This window comes from Ictalurus punctatus, chromosome 5, assembly GCF_001660625.3.
Source record: "Ictalurus punctatus breed USDA103 chromosome 5, Coco_2.0, whole genome shotgun sequence".
In the NCBI taxonomy this organism is placed as follows: Eukaryota; Metazoa; Chordata; class Actinopteri; order Siluriformes; family Ictaluridae; genus Ictalurus; species Ictalurus punctatus.
Window position 1 is genome coordinate 6293552 of NC_030420.2, and position 21297 is coordinate 6314848.

The window sequence follows — 21297 nt, forward strand, 5'->3', positions numbered from 1 at the left end:
AGATTGCTCAGAGTGAGGCAGATCATTTCCCATTTAAAAACAGCTGCTCAGTTTTGGCTTCCTCCCACGTCAGGTTGCAATAATGGTCATTAACGACTTATCTTATTGATTCGATTCTATCTAATGAATCAGTTTCAATTTAGCAAGCCTACATGAGTTAGAAGTATTGTGTAGGTTTACATTTTGACCACAGTCCAAATACCACGTGTAAGACGAGTAAATTAAAACGAAAACAAACAAACAAACAAAAAGGAGCCAACGTCGATTCGTTAGTGCTTGAGAATCGATTCGCCCGAATGACTCTCTTAAAAGGAGTCGTTCAAACAAAACGATTCGTTCACGAATCTCTTGATAAAGCGCTTTCCGTTTCGAGCGCGCGCTGCTGCAAAACATATCACTACCCCAGGACACAGAGGAGAGAGGACTGACTACCTGTCCGAGAGGTGAATGGTAAGGAAAAGGGAATGAATCTTATCTTTTATTTTCTTTTACATGCATATATATTTGGTCTACATACAGGCAACAGAATGATGATAGTTTTTATGTCGGTAAAACGGTGCACGAGAGCGTGTGCATTTCTGATAGATATATAGAGACAGATTTATTTTTTGAATGTACAGGTTAGATGTTCATCTGTGCACACACGTGATGTTTTAGCAACGACTTGTGGGTTTACAGTGTGCATGTGTTTTGGAATTCATGCAGACATCTGACAGAAATAGGATTTGGTCGCGCGCAAATGTTATGTCTCATTTGATGTCTACAAATATAACGTTTTGCATAACAATTCAAAATAAATAAATAAATAAATAAGCTTGGTAAACCGTACTAATAAATAAAATAGAATAAAAAAAAAGTTAATGCACACATCTCAGGCTTAATAACTTCTCAGGCTCAAGTTTTATAACCAAAATACTGTACAGAACCTAACATGTTTTTGTTTCCTATGCATACAATACAGATGGTTGGTCATTTTTTGTATTGTATATTAGTTTGCATCACATACCTTGGTAATATGAAAATGCATCCATGGAGGACTGCATAGAAACCCCCCATCCACCTTTAACTTACAAATTTGTCAAATGCATAGCTTAAAATGAGCAGAAATTCATGCTTAGTTGTGGCAATCTATTGCATGTGTTGATGATGAATATGACTCATATACTGTACACACACACACACACACACACATACAAACAAATGGCTTTTTCATTACAGCTTCCAGTTTTCAGAGTATTTTTGTTTTGTTTCCTGCACCTAGAACACATTATTCCCTCCACTTACAGAAAATCGCTAATAAAACCAGTCATTAAAGCGAGAACAAGAAGTTTGAGGGATGCAACAACACAGGCTTTGATTCACACTTGATGCCTTCACACGTCCTTGTGGAAGAAAGTGAGAGAGACAGTGTTTGACAGGAGCATCATTTCACGCAGCGTCTCGGCTTGTTACAAACCAACACACAGACACACACACACACACACACACACACACACACACACACACACACACACAAACATGCAAAAAATTATGCCATGCTGCGCCACATAAAACTGAAAACAAAATCTGACGCATGCTCCAGGAAGCAACCATCAGCCATCTTGACAAGAACCGCAGAAGATAAAGCAAAATTTACTAAGTCAATTAGCCTTGTTGGTATTGTTACAGTGGACATATGGCTTCATTACTGTTATTTACTTAACCAGATACATTAAAAAAAAATCTCCCTTAGCTCTCTTTGTACACCTTATGTGCTGATAGATCTGTTTGAACTGGGGTTGCTTATCACACATTAACAGGTGTGGACATATGCCCTTGCTTCAGATTTCAGAATTATGTCTTTTATCCTTTTGTGTGCATGACCAAATGCAGCAGCTCCTAAAATCTATATATTTTTTTTCTCACAAGGGAGCCAAGGCCACTTGTCAAGAGGGCAGCGGTACGGCCAAGGCTTCAATCTGAACCTATAAAGCAGATTTTTCAATGGATTAACCTTAATATGGCAGTGTGAGGGTCTTTAGGCCTTTAGTGACATTTCTGTCTAAGGTGAAAAAGCGGTCTTTTATCATTCAGCTGGAAATCTGGTGAACGATGTGATGAGGTGGTAATGGCATGATTGCAGGAATTATGTTAATGCCAATACTAGATTATCTGTGACAGCTAATCTAGACTAAAAAAAAAAATAATAATAAAAAAAACATAACCGTGCACTCTCAGCACTCTCAGTTAGAAAATCTATCAAATTGATGGAAGAAAGGATACACTGCTTTAGAAATGATGAGATGTGGTAATATATTTCCATTCAAATTTCGACTGGGAATCCATTCATTGACTAACAGCTTTACAGTCTGCTTTTTGGTTAGGACCAAGGTATAGATTTGGCTGGAGTGGATGTAATTGGTGGTGATCGACAAAAGGAAGCAGTAAATCCTTCCTCTTTATATACAATACCTAGATTGATGATGGCTCAGAAAGCTTTAGACTCCACAAAGCCAAATTTTGTGTTCATATTTCTAGTTAGGTGTATAATTAAATTTAGTGATGCATGGATGGCGATCTGGATGCATTTCATGATTAACGATGACTAATAGAGTAAATCAGACTCTAAACTGTGCTCTGTGGATATCACGAGAATGTGCTACTGAATCTTCCTACAATAAAGCAACCTGATAAACCCGTATGGCGTTTAGACAGTATCTTTAATACAGAGTGTGAGGGTGGCTGAGTGTGGTCATTAGAAATGAGTGCATGCTGGCGTGAAAAGGTACACAAAGTTTTCACGAGTGCAGAGCAGTGAAGTAAGTGCACAGAGATACTGTGTCACATGAGAGCACTTCAGTTCTGCGAGCACTGAACACTAAGACATGCACACTTCCGTAAGCCAGGGTCTACATTCTACACATATACTAATAACTTGGTGGAAATTGTAAATGCTTTTAAAGCTGTCCTCAAGGATTTCTTGGGCAGTTTAGGGTTCTGTCTCTCAAAAGGAATACTACACGGTGTTCCACAAGTCTCCGTATATAGGGGAGTATGTTTGCCAGCACCATGTCGGTTGTGCCTTCATCAGTGGATGTTCGGGGACGTCCACTTCTCAGTTGGTCCGCAACACTTCCAGACTTTTTGAATTTGTTAATAAGTTTGGTAGCAGTGTCGTGTTTGATGTGCTTGCCATGTTTTCTGTTAAAGTCCATCGCGACTTTGCGACAGCTTCCGGATCCAGCCATGAGAATGATTTCAGTGCGTTCTTCTTTTGTCAAAAGGCGTTCTTAAAGGCTATAAACCTTGTGATACAAGAACAACACTATCTTCTTGCTCTGGTAGGAAAACATGGTTTGCATGTGGTCTTGTGTTGCTGTAACTGAAAGCAGAGAAGGCTTTTTTTTTGCGCTGTTCCTCTAGAAGTTTGGTTAAGATCGCCATGTTGTATTTTTGGCAAAATGTCACTTAAAAACAATTTTGTCCTGTTAATAACAAACCAAATTACGTTCCGGGGCTTCAAAAAGTATGTCCCGAAAAACAGGAAATAACGTAAAGGCGTAGAAAGTGTGAAAAACACATCAGACAGAACTTTGACTCTAGTTTAAGAGTTTGCCTTGTATACCACGCTTTTTGTGTATTGCTGTTTGTGTAAGTCATTATTATGGTTAAACTGCACTAACAGCCAATTTTTGTTACAAGAGCTAAATGTTTGAATTGTGCATATAACTATGTATATGTAACTCATATATCATGCTAGAAATGATGACACTGAAGGGTACTGTAACAAGAATATGAACTCTAATAAGAAAATGAATTGTTATGATATGAAAATGCATATTTTATACGAAGTCTGCAGTCTGTTTATTTGTTCTGTAGTGTCCTCAGGGAGAAAAAAAAGCAAAGAATGAGTTTCCCAAAATTAACCCCAACACACCACTTCCTCCATTCAAAAAGATTTATGGGAGACATGTGTGACTTATGCTTTGTTCTGAGGCTGAGAACAGGACAAATATATATATATATATATATATATATATATATATATATATATATATATATATATATATATATATATATACTATGACGATATGAAGGTTTAACATCTCTCATTAAAGTCTCATTTATTTTAAATTTGAACATGTACCAGAGGGTTTCTATTGTTACCTTAGACAGCAGATCTGCTTGCTTGGCTTCAGCTACTGTACACAAACACAACACATTACCAGTAATGTGTCTCAATCCTTCAACTCTCAGTGGTGCTGTTCATTCCTCACACTTTATGGTTTGCATCGATGCTGACTCTTGTCTTCTCTCAGTGATGGACACAATCAAAAGCGAAGGCTTATAAGCTCATTATGCAATCTGCAATCATTAAAGGCATCTCATAGCCATTGCAATAATTTTAAAAAACATTTTATATTTATGAAGGCTTCTGTGCTTTATGGCAGCTCTAAAGAGAAAAATGTGGAATTTACTGCGGGGTTTACGGCATGCTGCATTTTGAAATATGGACAGGGTGCCAATCCATGAGCAGGACACAATCATATAGGCTAAACACCCATTCATACACTACGGACATTCCAATCAGCCTGCCATGCATGTCTTTGGACTCAGGGAGGAAACCCCTGTAGTACGGGTAAAACATGCAAACTCCACGATCTCAGGGCAGTGGTGGAAATCGAACCACCAACCCTGGAGGTGTGAGGCAAATGTCCTAACCACTAAGCACCCTGCCATGTTATAGAGAAACCACAAAATGAAAGGTGCTCTGCCTTGAAGACTTGCTCATGGTGGAAACCGTTCGGTTTACCTCAGCTGTTACAAAGTGCTGACACTGGAGACTCCTTGCAAAAATGTTCAATAAAACATCTCCTCACAGAAAACAGTTAGTGCAGCATTCACTATACAAGTCAAAGCTACTGTTATAGAAAATTATTCAACACCTTCTGAGCAGTCAGAATTGACTGTGGTACAATTATTAAACATTATAAAAACACAACAGCCAATCATGCTCCAATATGAAAATGCTGTCGCTCCCTTCAAGATGAGTTTACCAGGGCAAGGGGGTGGGGCTTATAACTGTGGGGGCATTTTACATTTAAAGCATTTGGCAGACGCCCTTATCCAGAGCGACTTACATTTGATCTCATTTATACAACTGAGCAGTTGAGTGTTAAGGGCTTTGCTCAAGGGCTCAGCGGTGGCAGCTTGGTGGTGCTAGGAGTAAAACTCACAACCTTCTGATTGATCACTACTGAGCTACCACCACCACTTTTTTTTAAATTTGCATAATTAGAGGAATGTGATTTCTTGATGAGGATTAAAAAGTAAAGGTGCTTCTGTTACCAGTTTTCTTTAGTAAGCATTTGTCATTGCCTCGGATGACACGTAATTGTTGCCACCTCAGTAAACTTGACAGGCCTCAAGGAAAGTCAGTTGATTCTGGCTGTGGTTTAGTCATTTTATACTGTAATTAATAGCATGGCATGGACCTTTTTTTCCAGACATAGTCATGCATCTTTGGCCCCTTTACAGGTTATTTCTTTAAGTCAAGGACTGTGGTGAGACAACAGAAGACAAGAGAAACTAGCAGCATTCCAGGCTTATCCTCCTCATATTTGGATGAGCTTCTTGAGTTTGATGGATTTGTAATGGATTCACTCGCATCCAGTGTGCTTGTTAATCTTGTTATCTGCTGCCTGATAGACGTTTCGCGTTTAGCGATGTCATGAATTTAAATTTCTGGGAGAAGATGGATCAGAAAATGTCCTCATTTGTTCCAAATGTCGGCATTTTGTTCCATCTGCTCATTATAATGGAACGTTTATGCACATTAGCATTAATGTTAGTGTCAGGATTCGTTTTAGAGATAAATGAAAATATTCATCTTCATAATTAACTAGCCTAATAGAATGAAATGTTAAATATGCACTCACTGGCCACTTTAGGGGGCGCACGTTCGCCTCACACCTCCAGGGTCGGGGGTTCGATTCCCAACGTGACCCTATGTGTGCGGAGTTTGCATGTTCTCCCAGTGCTGCGGAGGTTTCCTCCGGGTACTCCGGTTTCCTCCCCCAGTCCAAAGACATGCATGGTAGGCTGATTGGCATGTCCAAAGTGTCCGTAGTGTATGAATGGGTGTGAATGTGTATGTGAGTGTGCTCTGCGATGGATTGGCACACTGTCCAGGGTGTACTCTGCCTTGTGCCCGATGCTCCCTGGGATAGGCTTCAGGTTTCCCCGTGACCCTGAAGGAAGGATAAGCGGTATATAAGATGGATGGATGGCCACTTTAGGAATAATGCTGAGTCATGAAATTATCCAAACAGCCAATCATGTAGTAGCAACACAATGTATAAAATCATGTAGATACAGGTCAAGAGCTTGAGTTAATGTGATCTTAGTGACTTTGACCGTTGGTGCCAGACGAGCTGGTCTGGGTATTTCAGAGACTTCTTATCTCCTGCGATTTTCATATAGGAGTGTCTAGATTTGAGTGCTGTGAAAAACAAAACAAAAAAAAAATCAAGTGAGTGTCTGAAGATGGACATGCCTTTTTGATGAGCGAGATCAGAGGAGAAAAGCCGGACTGGCTTGAGGTGACAGGAAGGCTATGGTAACTCAAGTAACCACTCTTTACAACCACGGTGAGCAGAAAAGCATCTCAGAATGCACAACACATCAAAGCTTGAGGTGGATGAGCTACAACAGCAGAAGACCACATTATTAGAAGATTACATTTCTGTCAACCAAGATCAGGAATCTGAGGCTTCACTAGGCACATGTGCACAAAAACTCTACAGTTGAAGATTTGAAAAAGCCATGTTTTTCCCCCCTAATCCCAGAAGATCAGCAGTTTCCAAAATACTTAAACCAGCCTGTCTGACACCAACAACCATGCCACGGTCAAAGTTACTGAGATCACATTTTCCCCATTCTGATGTTTGATGTGAACATTAATTGAAGCTTTTGACCTGCCTGATTTATGCTGCTACATGATTGGCTGATGAAATAACTGCATGTGTACAAAAGTTTCTATTAAAGTGGATGGTGACTAGATTTTAGCAGAGTAACTCCATGAATAATTCATAGAAGATAATTATCGTTATTATCATCAGGGTGTTAATGTAATGAATTAGATTTGATGTTGCACACACCAGCTTGGGAAATGTTACATTATGAATGCCCGTAGCATTGCCCATTCCTGCGGGGATGTTTTTTTCTCTTACGCTCACGCACACACACACACGCACAATTTGCAGTCTCTAAAAGGCTAAAAGGTGTCCGTTTAAATGCAAATTCCAATGTGTGGTTTGTCATGTGGACACCAATTCTGCAAGGACTCTACAAGCGATGCAATAAATCACAAGTTCAGGACACACCATCTCATTAAGGCAAGGTGTATGGACGTTTCATGAGAATTTGAATACGTCCTTAGGGATCCTGTGAATGTAGGATAAATTTAGATTCCTGTCCAGCATCAAACTATCTTCCTTAAACCACTTATCACCTGCTGATGTTTTAGCATAGCACTGCAGAGCACTTTGTTTTTCCCCAAGTTGTTCTTGCTTAGTGTGTTTTTTTTTTTTTTTTCTTCTTATAGAATTCAAGTTTAAATTACTCTTACACAGAGGCAGGGAACTGCAGGTTTCCTTGAACTGATTTCATTATCTATGAACTTCACATTCAAAAAGGGAAAGAGGGATTAGAGAGAAAGAGTAAGAGAGTAGATTAAAGAGAGCAGAGTCCCAGCTGAATGAACTGGCCCTCCACGCTGATTATAAGGAGTGATGCGTTTAAACTTCGATCCTCGGCTTTGGACTTCACAGCTGTCACACTTACACAAAGGATTCTCAAGGAAAACTCTATACTAAGTCTAAATCCTAAGACTCATATCAACATGACTTTATTGATCCGTCTTCAGTTTGCTGTTATTTAAAATCTGAATGCAGGAGAACTAATTTGGAAAAATAAAAATTAAATCCCTGTTCTGTTACAATAAAATATGACCATATAAGAAAATGACTTTCAGCAAGACTAATATCAGCAGATTGGACATTACATTTTACATTGTTATTCTTCAAAAATCTAAAACAACCGATGCTGAGTTTTTTAGGGTTTGTTCTGGCCAAAAATACTTGATTTGGCTGCAGATTTTAAATTTTTTTTGTGTAAAACTAATTGAATTGTTGAAATTGCAATTACACAAAATTGTCTTTCGCAATCATGTTTGTTGGTAAATGAGACCTTTTAGCTGTACTCATGCTCGAAGCACGTGAATCGAAGAGGCTTTGACTGAATGAGCGTTGTGATTGCGTCACATGACGTGTCAAGGCCCAAAGCTGTGGAAAATCTGCGGTAATTTTGAACAGTTGCGAGAATTTGCTTGATTTTGCCTTAATTTCTGCAATCGGAAAATCCTGGAGGGGCTGATAGACATTTTCAGAATTTCTGATTTAATTGAAGGATTTTTAAAAAATCTGCAGCTGTAAAGTCATTTCACTTGACAACCCATGTATTTTTATGACATCTTGTGCTTTCATCACCAATCACGTGTTATGAGTTCCGTATTGAATTAATGCTGGGAACATTGGACAGCTGTACCCCTGTCTATTTGTTAAAACATTTCTATAAGGCAAGACAGAATGAGCGAAGGCTTTAGCATTTGGCAAAGGCTAAATATCTCTCTAATTATGCACATTTTAAAATGACTGACATCTATAAAAAAAAAAAAATTATTTCCTTTTATAAATAATTGGCAATCATACTGAAAATAAATACAGTTATATAGCAGCTTTTTTAAACCCATGTTCACTTTAGAATTCGTGGGGGGGGGGGGGGGGGGGTAGGATTCAACGGCATGAATAGTGACCAAAGTCAAGCAAATAGGCCATTGTTCATAATAAACTCTGTATCGTGAAAAGCATTAAGCATAGGGGGGTATTGTAATAACACAATCTGTATCCCTTTCTTCTTCTTTCAGCTGTTCCCATTAGGGGTCGCCACAGCGGGTCATCCATCTCCATTGTGGAAATATGTTTTATGATCTACATTTGATTTTGCACAGATTTTACACTAGATTCCCTTCCTGACGCAACCCTCCGTTTTTATCCAGGCTTGACACTGGCACTGAGACTGCACTAGCCAGTCCCTCCAGGATTTTGTGAACATAGAAATTAACACAAAATCTACTCTGCAATATTCTGAGGAGCTTGAAATTTTTCAAAATTGCCACAGATTTTCTGCAGATTTGGGCTAAGACGCGTCATGTGACATCATCACAACGCGCATTTGCTTCAAAAGCCCTCTTTTCTTCAAGTGTGTTGAACATGAGCACAGCTAAAAGGTCTCATTGACCAACAAACATCACTAGGAAAGTCAGTCGCGCAATTGCGATTTTGCCAAATTCAAGTAGTTTCCCGTAAAAAAAAAAAAAAAACACAAAGAACTTCGCAAGTTGCATCGCAACATTTGAAAAAAGCCACCGCAAAATCAAGCATTTTTGGACACTACAATCACAAAAAAAACTCTGTGAAATCCTGTACGGACTGATTAGCCTTTTCAACCCCAATGGCTTGACTGGGTTTGGTGCCCAGTGTCACGGCAAACTAGTGACTGCATTTCCCAGAATGCACCGTAAACTACAAACATGGTCGACAACTACAGCTCTCAGAGCTACACACAGACACGTCACCTTATCCTGAGGACTAATCAGACACACCTGTTCCCAATTACACACTCAATCACACCACACATAAAAGAGACTACTCATTCACTAGATTTTCATGAAGTATTATGCTCAGTTGCTATTAATCTCTGTCATTTACCAAGCCTTGATTACATGTTGTTATTCTGGTTTTGACTTTGTTTACTTTATTGACCTTGCTTCTCTGCCTTGCCTGTTTTGTACTGTGTGCCTGATTGTGTGACCCATACCTGTTTTGATTTCTGGCTATACCTTTGGATTTGTTTGCTGATTAAACTGCCATACCTGCAATTGTTTCCATCTCATCCACCATTACGTGACACCCAACATGAGGCTCAAACCCACGATCTTGAGATTTAAAGTCTCACGCTCTACCAACTGATCTGAGGTGGGTGTGGCCTAAACCTGAAGGTTAAAAAAATAATAAAAATTATTAATTAATTTAAAATATGAACCCTACCATTATGGTCCAGGAACACAGAAAAACACCTAAATGTTAGCAGTGTCAATATGGTCTGTGACTCAGCTACATCACACAAGATGTTTTTAATCCTGCTCATGCAGTTATTTTTGTTTTTCCTGTAGTGCTTAATGTTTACAGTACGGGTGGTTTACCGTATTGTCCATTTCATAGATTTGATTCTGTTGGGGTTTTGTTTTGTTTGTTTTTTGACAAATGACTGAAGTCTCATGTTGTCCCTTGTTAATTGTAGAACCATGATTCTGGGGATCTGTATTTTGTTCCTAATGTTACAGCTGTATGTGATGAAAGCACTGGCAATATAGCCTATTCAAGCTTGCATGAAAGTATGTCATCCATCTGTAGGATGTTGAGTGTACTGTATGGTGGGTGGTTTCTTTGTAACCGCGAACATGCTCAAGCCTGTGAGTTTATAATGGTTAACTTGCAGAATGACAACTTGTAATTATTGTTTTTGTTGTTTTTTTGTTTTTTTAATCACATGTCAGTTTTACTGGCATACTGAGCTTGATAAAGCCTTGTATCAGCAAGAAAGGCTGAGTAGAAAAAGCAAGATATCAAGACATTGCTATTTCTCTCTGCTGAATACTTGATGGGTTGAAGAATATGAAACTACATTGAGTTGCAAATCACATTTATTGTCTTTTGCACGACTCTCTCGTTACTCCCTGCTGTATGCCTCTAGACTGTGTCTAATAATTTATGATATTGTGTTTCTTCCTTCAATTCACCCGTAACCATATCTGTACAATGTGAAAGAACAAAGGGAAAAAAATCTTCGCAACCTGAAAAAGAGCCAAGTCTAGTTTTCTATCAGTGCTACATTAATTGGAAAATTCTCTTTATGGCCAGATGTGATCTTAAGACTATTCAGGAGATATCAAAAGAAAACGATTTAATTGGATTTCACATAAATGAAGTTGTAATAAAACCTACAACCACCAACACGGCCCTTCACTATAAACGTAACCTTTCATGACCACACTTTCAATAGTGATATGGCAAGTAATTCTGGACTGTAAAAGGGAGAATAATGAGAACTTGGTCTGGACTTTCTTCAGCTTTGTACTAGATAGCCAGCAAACTACTGGGAATAGCTAGTCTGGAAGTCTCTGTGCATCTGATACCATATCTTTTCTGGCCACAAGAAAAGATGTTCAGAATCTTTCATTGCAATCTGATAGGCTATTTGCATTTCCATGTAAACACACCTCTGTGTAGTGGTTTTTGACAAGAAAACAACGTTTAAACACTAACACAATTTCCATTGTTAAAAGGTATAAACAGTACGTGGTCATCAACCGGTGGACTGTGGTCCAGATGTGGACCAGCAAAGACTTTGAGTTGTTCAGCAACTTGTTTTCCAAATATGCACCATCACGTGCATTTATATTCATTATTTAGCTGAAGGCAACTCATCGAACCAAAACCTCGCTACAGGGCTAGAGACATTAGCTCAGTGTAAGCAATGATGACCAAGTATGCTTTTCATTTTTCTGCGTCACAATTAAAACAAATGTGTCTCATCTGTTCAGAGCCCTTGCCCCTAGTCAAAACTGGTAACATAAATCGCCACTTTGACTTGTCTTTTTTATAGTCAAAAACAAATCATTAACTGATAATTCAATTTTTACCTTTTAAAACCTTATGTTATGTTAGTTGCACTGAATATGATCTAACAGGACCTTTACAAATTGTAGTTGAATGAGTGACTAGTAGGAAGGGGCCAGGAAGGTAGGAAAACTGGGAGAGAAGGGAATTTATAAGCTATCTAGACGAAATAAATTTATTTCAGAACTTATTTATTGAAACTGCAGTGTCTTTGGAAAATAAAGTGCATTTATATCCAGGTGGTTTTACAGTCTCAACAACCAATATTGAGTTCTGTTACTGAATTTGTAGACCGCCTTCTGTCAGGCCATTGGCCATTGGGAGAATTCCTGGTGGCTTGACAACTGATTTGGCCCACTGCCCTGCCGTTTTTTTAAATGTTTTTTTAATGTATTTATTATTTTATATTATTCCGTGTCCTTTGTACTCAAGTGACGCTTTTCCGACTTCGAAATTTTATAATAAATCAATAATAAATCATGAACTTGTTCATTTTGACTTGCAACGGTACCATTCTCCTCAGCCGTGGAGAATGGTTTCGAACAGAGTCATCATTGCACAGAGCGAGGATGGAGAGGAGGCGGCCAGGTGGAGAAGAGAGGGAAAAGGCACCCAAAAAGAAAGGTTTAAACATTTGTTGTGGGTGTATGGGGTGGCTTGGATGAGTGTGAGACTCCCGGCCTGAACTTACGTCCCAGTTGGGCCATGCCTTCTGTAAGCCCTCCACATACTCTCCCCAAAGTGTTTTTCCCACCAAATTTATGGGTATGTTCAAAATAAAATTGTTCTTAGTCTTGTTTGCAGCAATGATATTTGATGTCCGTCTGACGCAAATCAGTGCTTGAATGACAATTACTGTCTCTCTTGTCAAGTGTTTTGGAGACAGATTGTAATAAGAAGATATTCTCACATCCAGAGAAGGTGTTATTCTGTCAAGTCTAGTTTATGATGTTGAGGAAATAACAAAACAAAACTTTCAAAACGTTGGGCTATTTGGTGGAAAATACCTTGGAGTGGCTTATGGGAGATAAAATTAATGGAGAAAGCGAGATAGTGGGAATGGAAAAGTACATTACAATATGACAAAGAAAGGATTTAAGTACAAAACAATAGAACAGTCAGACATTGTTCCTGAGATCCTGTAAAGGTCTGATTCTTTTGCAAGCTTAATTTAGCATAAGGGTAAAATAGACAGTGCTTTTGGGTCATTCTGTCATATTTCAAGTTTCCTGCTCTGGTTAATAATCTGTACACCTTCTGTCCCTGTCTGACTTCCTCTGTTAGTGAGATCTCATGCTTTAATCATGTCATAGATCATCCTTTTGCTGCATACGCTAATAATCTTTTCTCTTACTCCAGATCGCTCCAGTGTTCTGTCAAGGACTTCAAAATGAGACGTCTTGGGAACTGCGATTAAATTAGATCACGAGAACAAGAACTGCATATACTGTTTGGTATTTGATTTGGATCAGCGTGTGTGGTATGGATGAACAGTTGGTGATGGAGGGTGCTCACAACATCACGCAGCCCTGGTTGGGGTGGGAGGAGGTTTGCTCACTCTCGCTGGGTGGCACCACCTTCCTGATCATGGCCTACAGCACCATGCTGGCTGTGGGTCTCGTGGGAAACACCTGCGTTGTCCTGGTTATCCTGCGCCAGAAGGAGATGCACAACGTGACTAACATCTTCATTGCCAACCTTTCCTGCTCCGACATCCTCGTGTGCCTCATATGCCTGCCCAGCACCATCACCTACACACTGATGGACAGGTGGATTCTAGGTGTGGCTCTTTGCAAATTGACTTCGTTCGTCCAATGTCTGTCCATCACGGTCTCCATCTACACCTTGGTGCTGATCACACTGGAGCGGCATCAGCTCATCATCCACCCTACTGGTTGGAAGCCAGTGCTTGGACACTCGTACCTGGCTGTGGCTGTCACCTGGATTATGGGATGCTTCGTCTCGCTGCCCTTCTTTTCCTTCACCTTGTTGGTTGACTTTAAATCCCAGAACCTCAGCATTCCGATGAATCCCTCCGATTCTCACCTGGTCTGCATGGAAAAATGGCCATCGGAGGGGAACCGCTTAGCGTACACAACATCACTGCTGGTGTTCCAATACTGCCTGCCTCTTATACTCATCAGCATCTGCTACTTGCGCATTTTTCTGCGCCTCAGTCACCGCAAAGACATTATCGAGAGGACACGGGATGCACGTCAACGAAACGCTAAACACTTCAAGCGTATCAACGCCATGCTAGCCTCCATTGTGGCCCTGTTCGCCCTCTGCTGGCTGCCGCTGTACGTGTTCAACGCCATTTTCGACTGGAACCATGAGGCAATCACATGGTGCCACGATGCTGTCTTTTCAGTGTGTCACCTCACAGCAATGGCTTCCACATGCGTCAACCCCATCATCTACGGCTTTCTAAACAACAACTTTCAGAAAGAGCTGAAGTCACTGCTGTATCAGTGCCGATGCTCGGGAGTTCCCCAGAACTATGAGAGCTTCCCGCTGTCTACCGTCAGCACCGATGTGACGAAAGGCTCCATTCTCAGCAATGGCTCTGACACCATCGCTGTCTCACCGCAACAGCAAGAGAAAGAGTGTTTGTAAATAAGCACCTCAGACATGTGCATTAGACTGAGTTACAGTTGTTGGCTACATATGCTCAGTTCTAATCAATAAGTCATCATCAGCCAACTGCTGGGTCGGATTTGAAGATGATTGGTAGCAAACCAGCATTTATTTTGAACAGACCTCACGTTCAAAATAATGTAACCCTTATGATTTGAGGGCACTGTGTAAATATTGAAGATTATTTTTTTCTTGGCTAGATGACATATCTCTCTCTAACTTTGGTATTAAGTATATAAAGGCCTTAAAAGGTAACTTTCACCCGCTAGTCACAAGGTAATGCACCATACACTAAAGTAGGTTATGTATCACATGTACCTCAGAAATACACTGTACATATGTGTGATCTTGAACACATATTTACAGAAAAGTTGGCAGAGGGGTTCCTTCTCAGTTTTGGGGTGAGTCAGTGTGACTGCTGGAAACATGTCTGTCATCTGAAGACAGTAACATTACAAGAAAAAAGGAAAGGAAAACACATTCATGACATCCAGTGGTGGAAATTTATGGACCAATCAAGAGGATGTGTTCATATTGGAGAGACAATTTTCACAGTGGAGTTGGGAGTTCACATAATATGCTGCGTTGGTGTTACTTGACTGGTAAGCAACAGTGTTAAGTTACGGGGTGTGGCTAAACATCAAAACGAAGTTCTCTGCATGAGTCAAGTATACAAAGCAGCTTTCTAAAAGATTTCTGAGGGGCCTTTATGTCAGGCCTTGATGAAAAACACAACAAAAATGTGAATGTAAACAAAAGCCACATTTGTTTTATTTCAAAACTATGTTAATTCCCTTTAAGTCTGCTTCACCTCTTTTACTTTGCACAGTGCGTGACACTCGCAGTAACACTCGCAGATTAGTAGATGCCTCCAAGGTCACAAGGTCAAATGTGAAGCTAAACTGTAAATAGTGACGCATGCCATTAGCTGTAATTAGAATATTTTTGATACATGTAGACGGATTGTTAATACTGTAATAACATTTAGTCCCCCGAAATAAAAGAGCTCTGTTTGTTCTTTAAGTGATAGTGAAAGTTGAAATAGTGAAAGCCCTTATTTATTTTTTGAATCCAGAGTGTCCACATTGCAAGGTGACCAAATCTGATTTGTTTGTTTGCATTGTAATCACATTTGCTTGAATATTCAACATTGGGTTTTGTGGTAATGGAGCAGGAGTTCGAGTAGTCTGGGAGAGAGGAAAGTTAGCTACTTAGCTTGTTAACACCAGATTTCAGTGTGGATTTAGTTTTCCATAATGTGCAATGGGGCTCATTTATCAATCTTTTAGTAACTTTGTGTGTAAATGTTTCCATAGGCCAAACCAAACTAAAACATCCTGCCAGATTTACAAAAGCTTCAGTAACGATGATTTTCTTAGCAGTTGCCTGTGTATAGCCACGCCCACAAACCTCAAGAAAAAGCAAAGAGCTGAAAATCACAAAATGGCTGTTAAACAGTGAAAGAGTACCTCCTAAGCACAGCATCCACTAAATCTTGCAGTAATGCAGCGTGTCGTTTACCGCAGACACAAACTAACTCGTTCTGATTTTATAGGTCGCCATTAATTTCGTCCTAAATGAGTATCTAGTCTTATTTTTTTGTCTTAATTTATGGATTTGTTTTGGAATGCTTTCTTTCAAGTCATTAATATCAAACAACCAACAAGTGTCACAAAATGTTCAGCAAATTTGTGCACACGATTGAAATAAATATGCGGTTTAAACTTGCGATGTTTATATAAAATTGCAGCTACTCACCAATTATAGATTATGATTTGAAGCCAGTCGATTGGAGTCCACATTAATGCGTCTCCTTATACGTAAACTTTACACAAACACAGGGGGTCTCAAAGGATGCACATATTTTTCTGGATTTTCAGAAAAATGAATACATTCGTTCATATCCCGTTTGTTAAATGAGGCCCAATGATTCTTGTTGCTTTCGCTGCGTCCATATTGTTGTTCTTTCAAATTTCTAATGATAAGAAGGGCCACGCTGAATGATAAAAAAAAAAATTATCCTATTTTTCAGTTAAGCAAAAATGTAATATTTGAAAAAATGTTAATTATCATTCTTAAATTAGGAAAAATGTTATATTTGATGTCGTAATGGTTTAAAAAAACGAGCTGTAAAATGTGAACCAAACATAAATAATGCAAATTATAACATCCAAGAACCTGTAAGCACATTATATATTTGTTTAGACAAAAAATACCTGTATTTTTTAATAAGGAAATATGTTCAGTTGGAGTGGCACACTCCTGGGCTTTTGGTTTGAGCCTGAGCTTGGGTTACTGTCTGCATGGAGGCTTTACTCCATTTTCTCTGAAAAAGGTGGTGTCTCACCTCCCAAAAAATGGCAGTAGGTAGACTGGTTACTTTAAATTACTTCATGCACTGTGATGGATTGGCGTTTCATCTAGAGTGTATAGGGAGACGTGTATATGTTAAGACAAAAGCATAGCAGTTCTGTTAGAGCGTTTATGAGATTATAGTTTTATTGAGCATAGAGAATAAGCTGTCGAAAAAAAGAAACATTGATAACAGTAATTGCCTGCTGGCTGCTCTGCTGTATGTGAAGTATATTTTAATTGTACTTAATTGTAATTGCCTTTATAGTGCTTAAACATAAATGTTATAATATTGGGGGGAGATATAACACATTATGCCCCATCTAGGGTCTTCAATATTATTCATGCATACACCTGTTCACTCTCATGATTAATTCACCATTTAAATCTGCATTATTTTTCTTTATCCATACTTATTTGGTGTCTGTGTGTGTCTGTGTGTGTCTGTGTGTGTCTGTGTGTGTCTGTGTGTGTCTGTGTGTGTCTGTGTGTGTGTGTCTGTGTGTGTCTGTGTGTGTCTGTGTGTGTCTGTGTGTGTCTGTGTAATCTGCCCACTGCTTGTATCACAAATCTCTGGAGTCGATCGGGCACATCTGTCGGCTGAGATGGATCATAAATGGTGTGCAGTCCTTTAATGCACTCATTAATTTGCCACCCTGTCATTCATGCGCTGGTTATTTTTGGTTATAAAACTTATTTTTATGCACAAGCCACATTCCCTCACACACAGGCCCTGCCAAAAAACAAATACGGCCCTGGTCCCTGCACACCACTTGAAACAGCCACGTTCTCAGGATGGACTCTGGATCCACCATGACCCTGAAAACGTGATTACTGAAGAGTAATGGAATTGATTTACAAAATGCTTTTTACGAATGCTGCAGTATAGCTACCACAAGACTAGATTCCTGTACTAGTTAACAGGAACAGTAGTTTACAGTAGTTGTGGTATATTGAATATAATATAATGTGTGTAATATTAAACTGAATGTTGTATTAATAATAATAATAATAATAATAATAATAATAAAAATAAAAGAAGCTGCCTAGAAGTAGAAAGCGCCACTTGGCATGGGCGATATGACAAAAGTATGATAGCACGTCTCTCAAAGACTTTTCTACGATATACGATATGCTTTGCATTGTTGTGTAGATTTGGTAGATGTACTGTGTTATATTTCGATATAAATGTTTTATTATTTATGTTTTATGTGTTAAGATACTATGATATAATTTATCACAATATCGATATTATATCAGCATATCACCCAGCCCTAGTGTGAAGCTTGGTACTGCCATTTTCTATACAGTCCAGATATCTTTTCAGACATATGTATTCAAACAGACATGACTTTAGACTGGCTCGATTCAGCTCTTGACAGGAGAGGAGGAAACAGTGTGTGTGTGTGTGTGTTAGAGTCTGTGTGCGCGCGTGCGTGCGCGCGTGTGTGTGTATTCACTTAATGCGAGTGAGTGAAAGATCAGGTCTATTTCATTGCGGTGCTTTGAAATATTTCTGTGCATTAACAATTTATGTGCCTGCTTATCATGGACAGATATCTTATTTAGCCTGACTCAGTCTTTCTGTGTGCAAACATAGGTGTGTGTGTGTGTTGCTATACTTGTGAGGTATACACTGAATGTGAATAAAACCTACTTATACCTACTTTTTTGTACCATAGCTCACCAAGCATGTGTTTTCTCCACGAATCCCCATGATATAACGCATTGCTCAACTCCAATAATTTCAACGTCAAGCTGTTGATAGATACATTTTAGCTCTCCATCTAATATCTAGTAAAGTTCCGATTTTGATCGTTAGGTTTTGGTTACGTATAAGGTCCAAGTGAAACTAGAGATATTTATAGTGTCAGTGGTGTAGTTTCAGAGGTTTATTTTCCCCCGGAAATATTTGATGACAGTTCCAAATGGTTATTTATGGCTGGTTTACAAAACACCATACATACAGTGCAGGATTAACCAATCAGGATTGTTCCCATTTCTGTTCGTAAGCTAATTCTCTGCATTATTCCCAGGATACTTCCCAGATCCCATGTACAAATAAAATAAAAATAAAAGACTTGAAAGAACAAACTACACAGCACCATGAGGAAAAAACCTGACATTAACGAATAACGTTGCTCTCTAAGCTCTGGGAAAGTGTTGTCGGAGAAGTACTGGAGTTTTACTGCAGGAGGAGAAAAAGCTAAGATATATCCATCCATCCATCCATCTTCTATACCGCTTATCCTCTTCAGGGTCACGGGGGAACCTGGAGCCTATCCCAGGGAGCTACGGGCACAAGACAGGGTACACCCTGGACAGGGTGGCTAAGATATAATTTCCCCTTATTACTACTGCAGAATGTTATTTGAAACATTTTCAGTAGAACTGTCATTAAGATATAGTAACATTATTAATATGCCAAGATTGGTTGACAGGACATGGTGCTTTTTATAGAATTAAACAACAAATTCTGAATCCCATCACCGCTCCTACTGTTGTCTGGCATCCTCCCAAAGTACATGAGCACATCGTTATCAATTCAGTTGCACATTTCCTTATCCTCCCCTGAAATGAATTCCTGGCTACACCACTGTAGTGTATACAGCATATTATCAGAAGTATAGTAATGCAAGTATGTGTGTGTGTGTGTGTGTGTGTGTGTGTGTGTCTTTAGTAGTCATTATAGTAGTCATTATGTCAGCAAAATTCATAGTAGTCATTATGTCAGCAAAATTCAAAAGACATTTATACGTTACACAGTGAAATTGTACAAAACATATGATTCCGAAACTCCATATAGATATCAAATATATTGTGCAAAAACGTTGGTTGTTCATTTGTCAAATATGAGCAGATCTCTTCCATAATGCAGCTCTCACATCAACTAATTATAAATATGCGTCATTCTGTGGTGATTTCTTTGAGGCCTCCATGTAAAATTTGGATGTATGCATGAATGGTGAAACAGCATTTGTTGTTAATATGCTTTGTGATACATGTGACTAATATAATTCATCATTATTGCTGGATTTGTGTCTGGAATTTTTTTTTCTCAATAATCATGTCATGTGACAACTGGTAGAAAGGCCTTATTGTGTAGGTATCATCATCATCTGTACTATGAAATATTCCAGAGAGTGTATATAATATAATGAAAAAGACCCCATTTTGTAATGTCCTGTGCTGATGGCTTTGATTCTTTAATGTGCTTAAGTGTTTATTAAAATGGCTGACCGCGATTGATTTTTTTATCCCTCTTGAATTCTTTCAATTCGCCATTTTTAAAGCGCTGACATTCTGAAATGACCGTGGCTGACTAATGCGACATTTCCTGCACTGTTTCCTAAGCCCGGAAGGTGTAGAGCGCAAAGCAGTCAAGCAGCTAATACTTAAAACAACCTAACATTGAACTTCCAGACAAATATTAGCCATCACAGCCGGAATGCTTCAATCCGAACAAACACACAATGCTCTCTTGGATATTAAACTGGATGAAAGCATTTATTGCAAATAAGCCCTTTTTTCCCCCCTTGTGTATCTTGTAATATGCAATTTATCCAAACATACCCTAGAGCAATACACAACCGCAAAACCATGGGACGACTCAGATGTATTGGACAAGGAAATGTACCGGAACATTCTGGCTTCTCAAATATTTTGTTGCACAGATTAACTTTATGCAAATAATAGACATTTTTTCAAGTATTAGCCACATTAGGTAAATATGTACCACTATGTTTCTTGATTTTCACCCACAGATCCAAAACCAGTCACACTGTGTTTAAAGATTCAAACTGTTTTGTATCATATTAATGGCACTTTTCCTTTTCTTAAGCTTTTTATTAGACCCACTTAATCAAAATGGACTTGATTAGGCGTATAACTAAATAAGTTAGAATAACCTATCCATGCATCCAGCATAGTTGTGCCCTACATCTACACATCTACCTTAAAATATAAAAATTCAGTCCTGTAAAAGTCTAGTTATTTGTTGGCAGTAACGCGTGGATCCATATAACATCTCGTGCCTGATGCTCCTTTTCCATTATAGGTTATTAAAAATGTACATTTTAGTTCAGCATACACTCGATCTTATTATCTGAACACATACACCCCATGAAGGTCACATGCTCAACAGGAAGTTGCATCATCCAAATTTGCTGAAGATGCTGGGAAGAAGAAAAGTAAGTTCTCTCTCTTTTTTTCATTTTCAATGATATTGCGATATTGATTGATAAGGTCACTTTGAAATACAACTCTGTTATGCAAATTATGGCTTGAATGTCCATTGTTAATTTATATACATTTGTTAATTTTATTAGCTGATGCTAATGCTAAAAAAAAATGAAATGCTGTTGTCTGAAATGGTTTAAAATATTCTGAATGTTTAAATGCATTTTTTTTTAGATCCAATACTGAAACAACTACATTAGTGGAATCACCCAACTACTGTCTCATTTAGTCTAACAAACAGCCACACTTTGTTGAAATGGGCTGATTCCTGTTGATTAGTGGTGTGGAC

The 21297-nt window shown here is 38.8% G+C and overlaps 1 protein-coding gene across 1 annotated transcript; it reads left to right on the forward strand.

Moving 5' to 3' along the window:
- Nucleotides 1-272: 272 nt before the first annotated feature.
- On the forward strand, nt 273-20014 carry npy8br (neuropeptide Y receptor Y8b). Its single transcript, XM_017467063.3, has 2 exons — nt 273-450; nt 13140-20014. Exon 2 carries the CDS (start codon nt 13263-13265, stop codon nt 14394-14396), a length of 1134 nt encoding a protein of 377 aa, XP_017322552.1. The 5' UTR covers nt 273-450; nt 13140-13262; the 3' UTR covers nt 14397-20014.
- The last annotated feature ends 1283 nt before the right edge of the window (nt 20015-21297 follow it).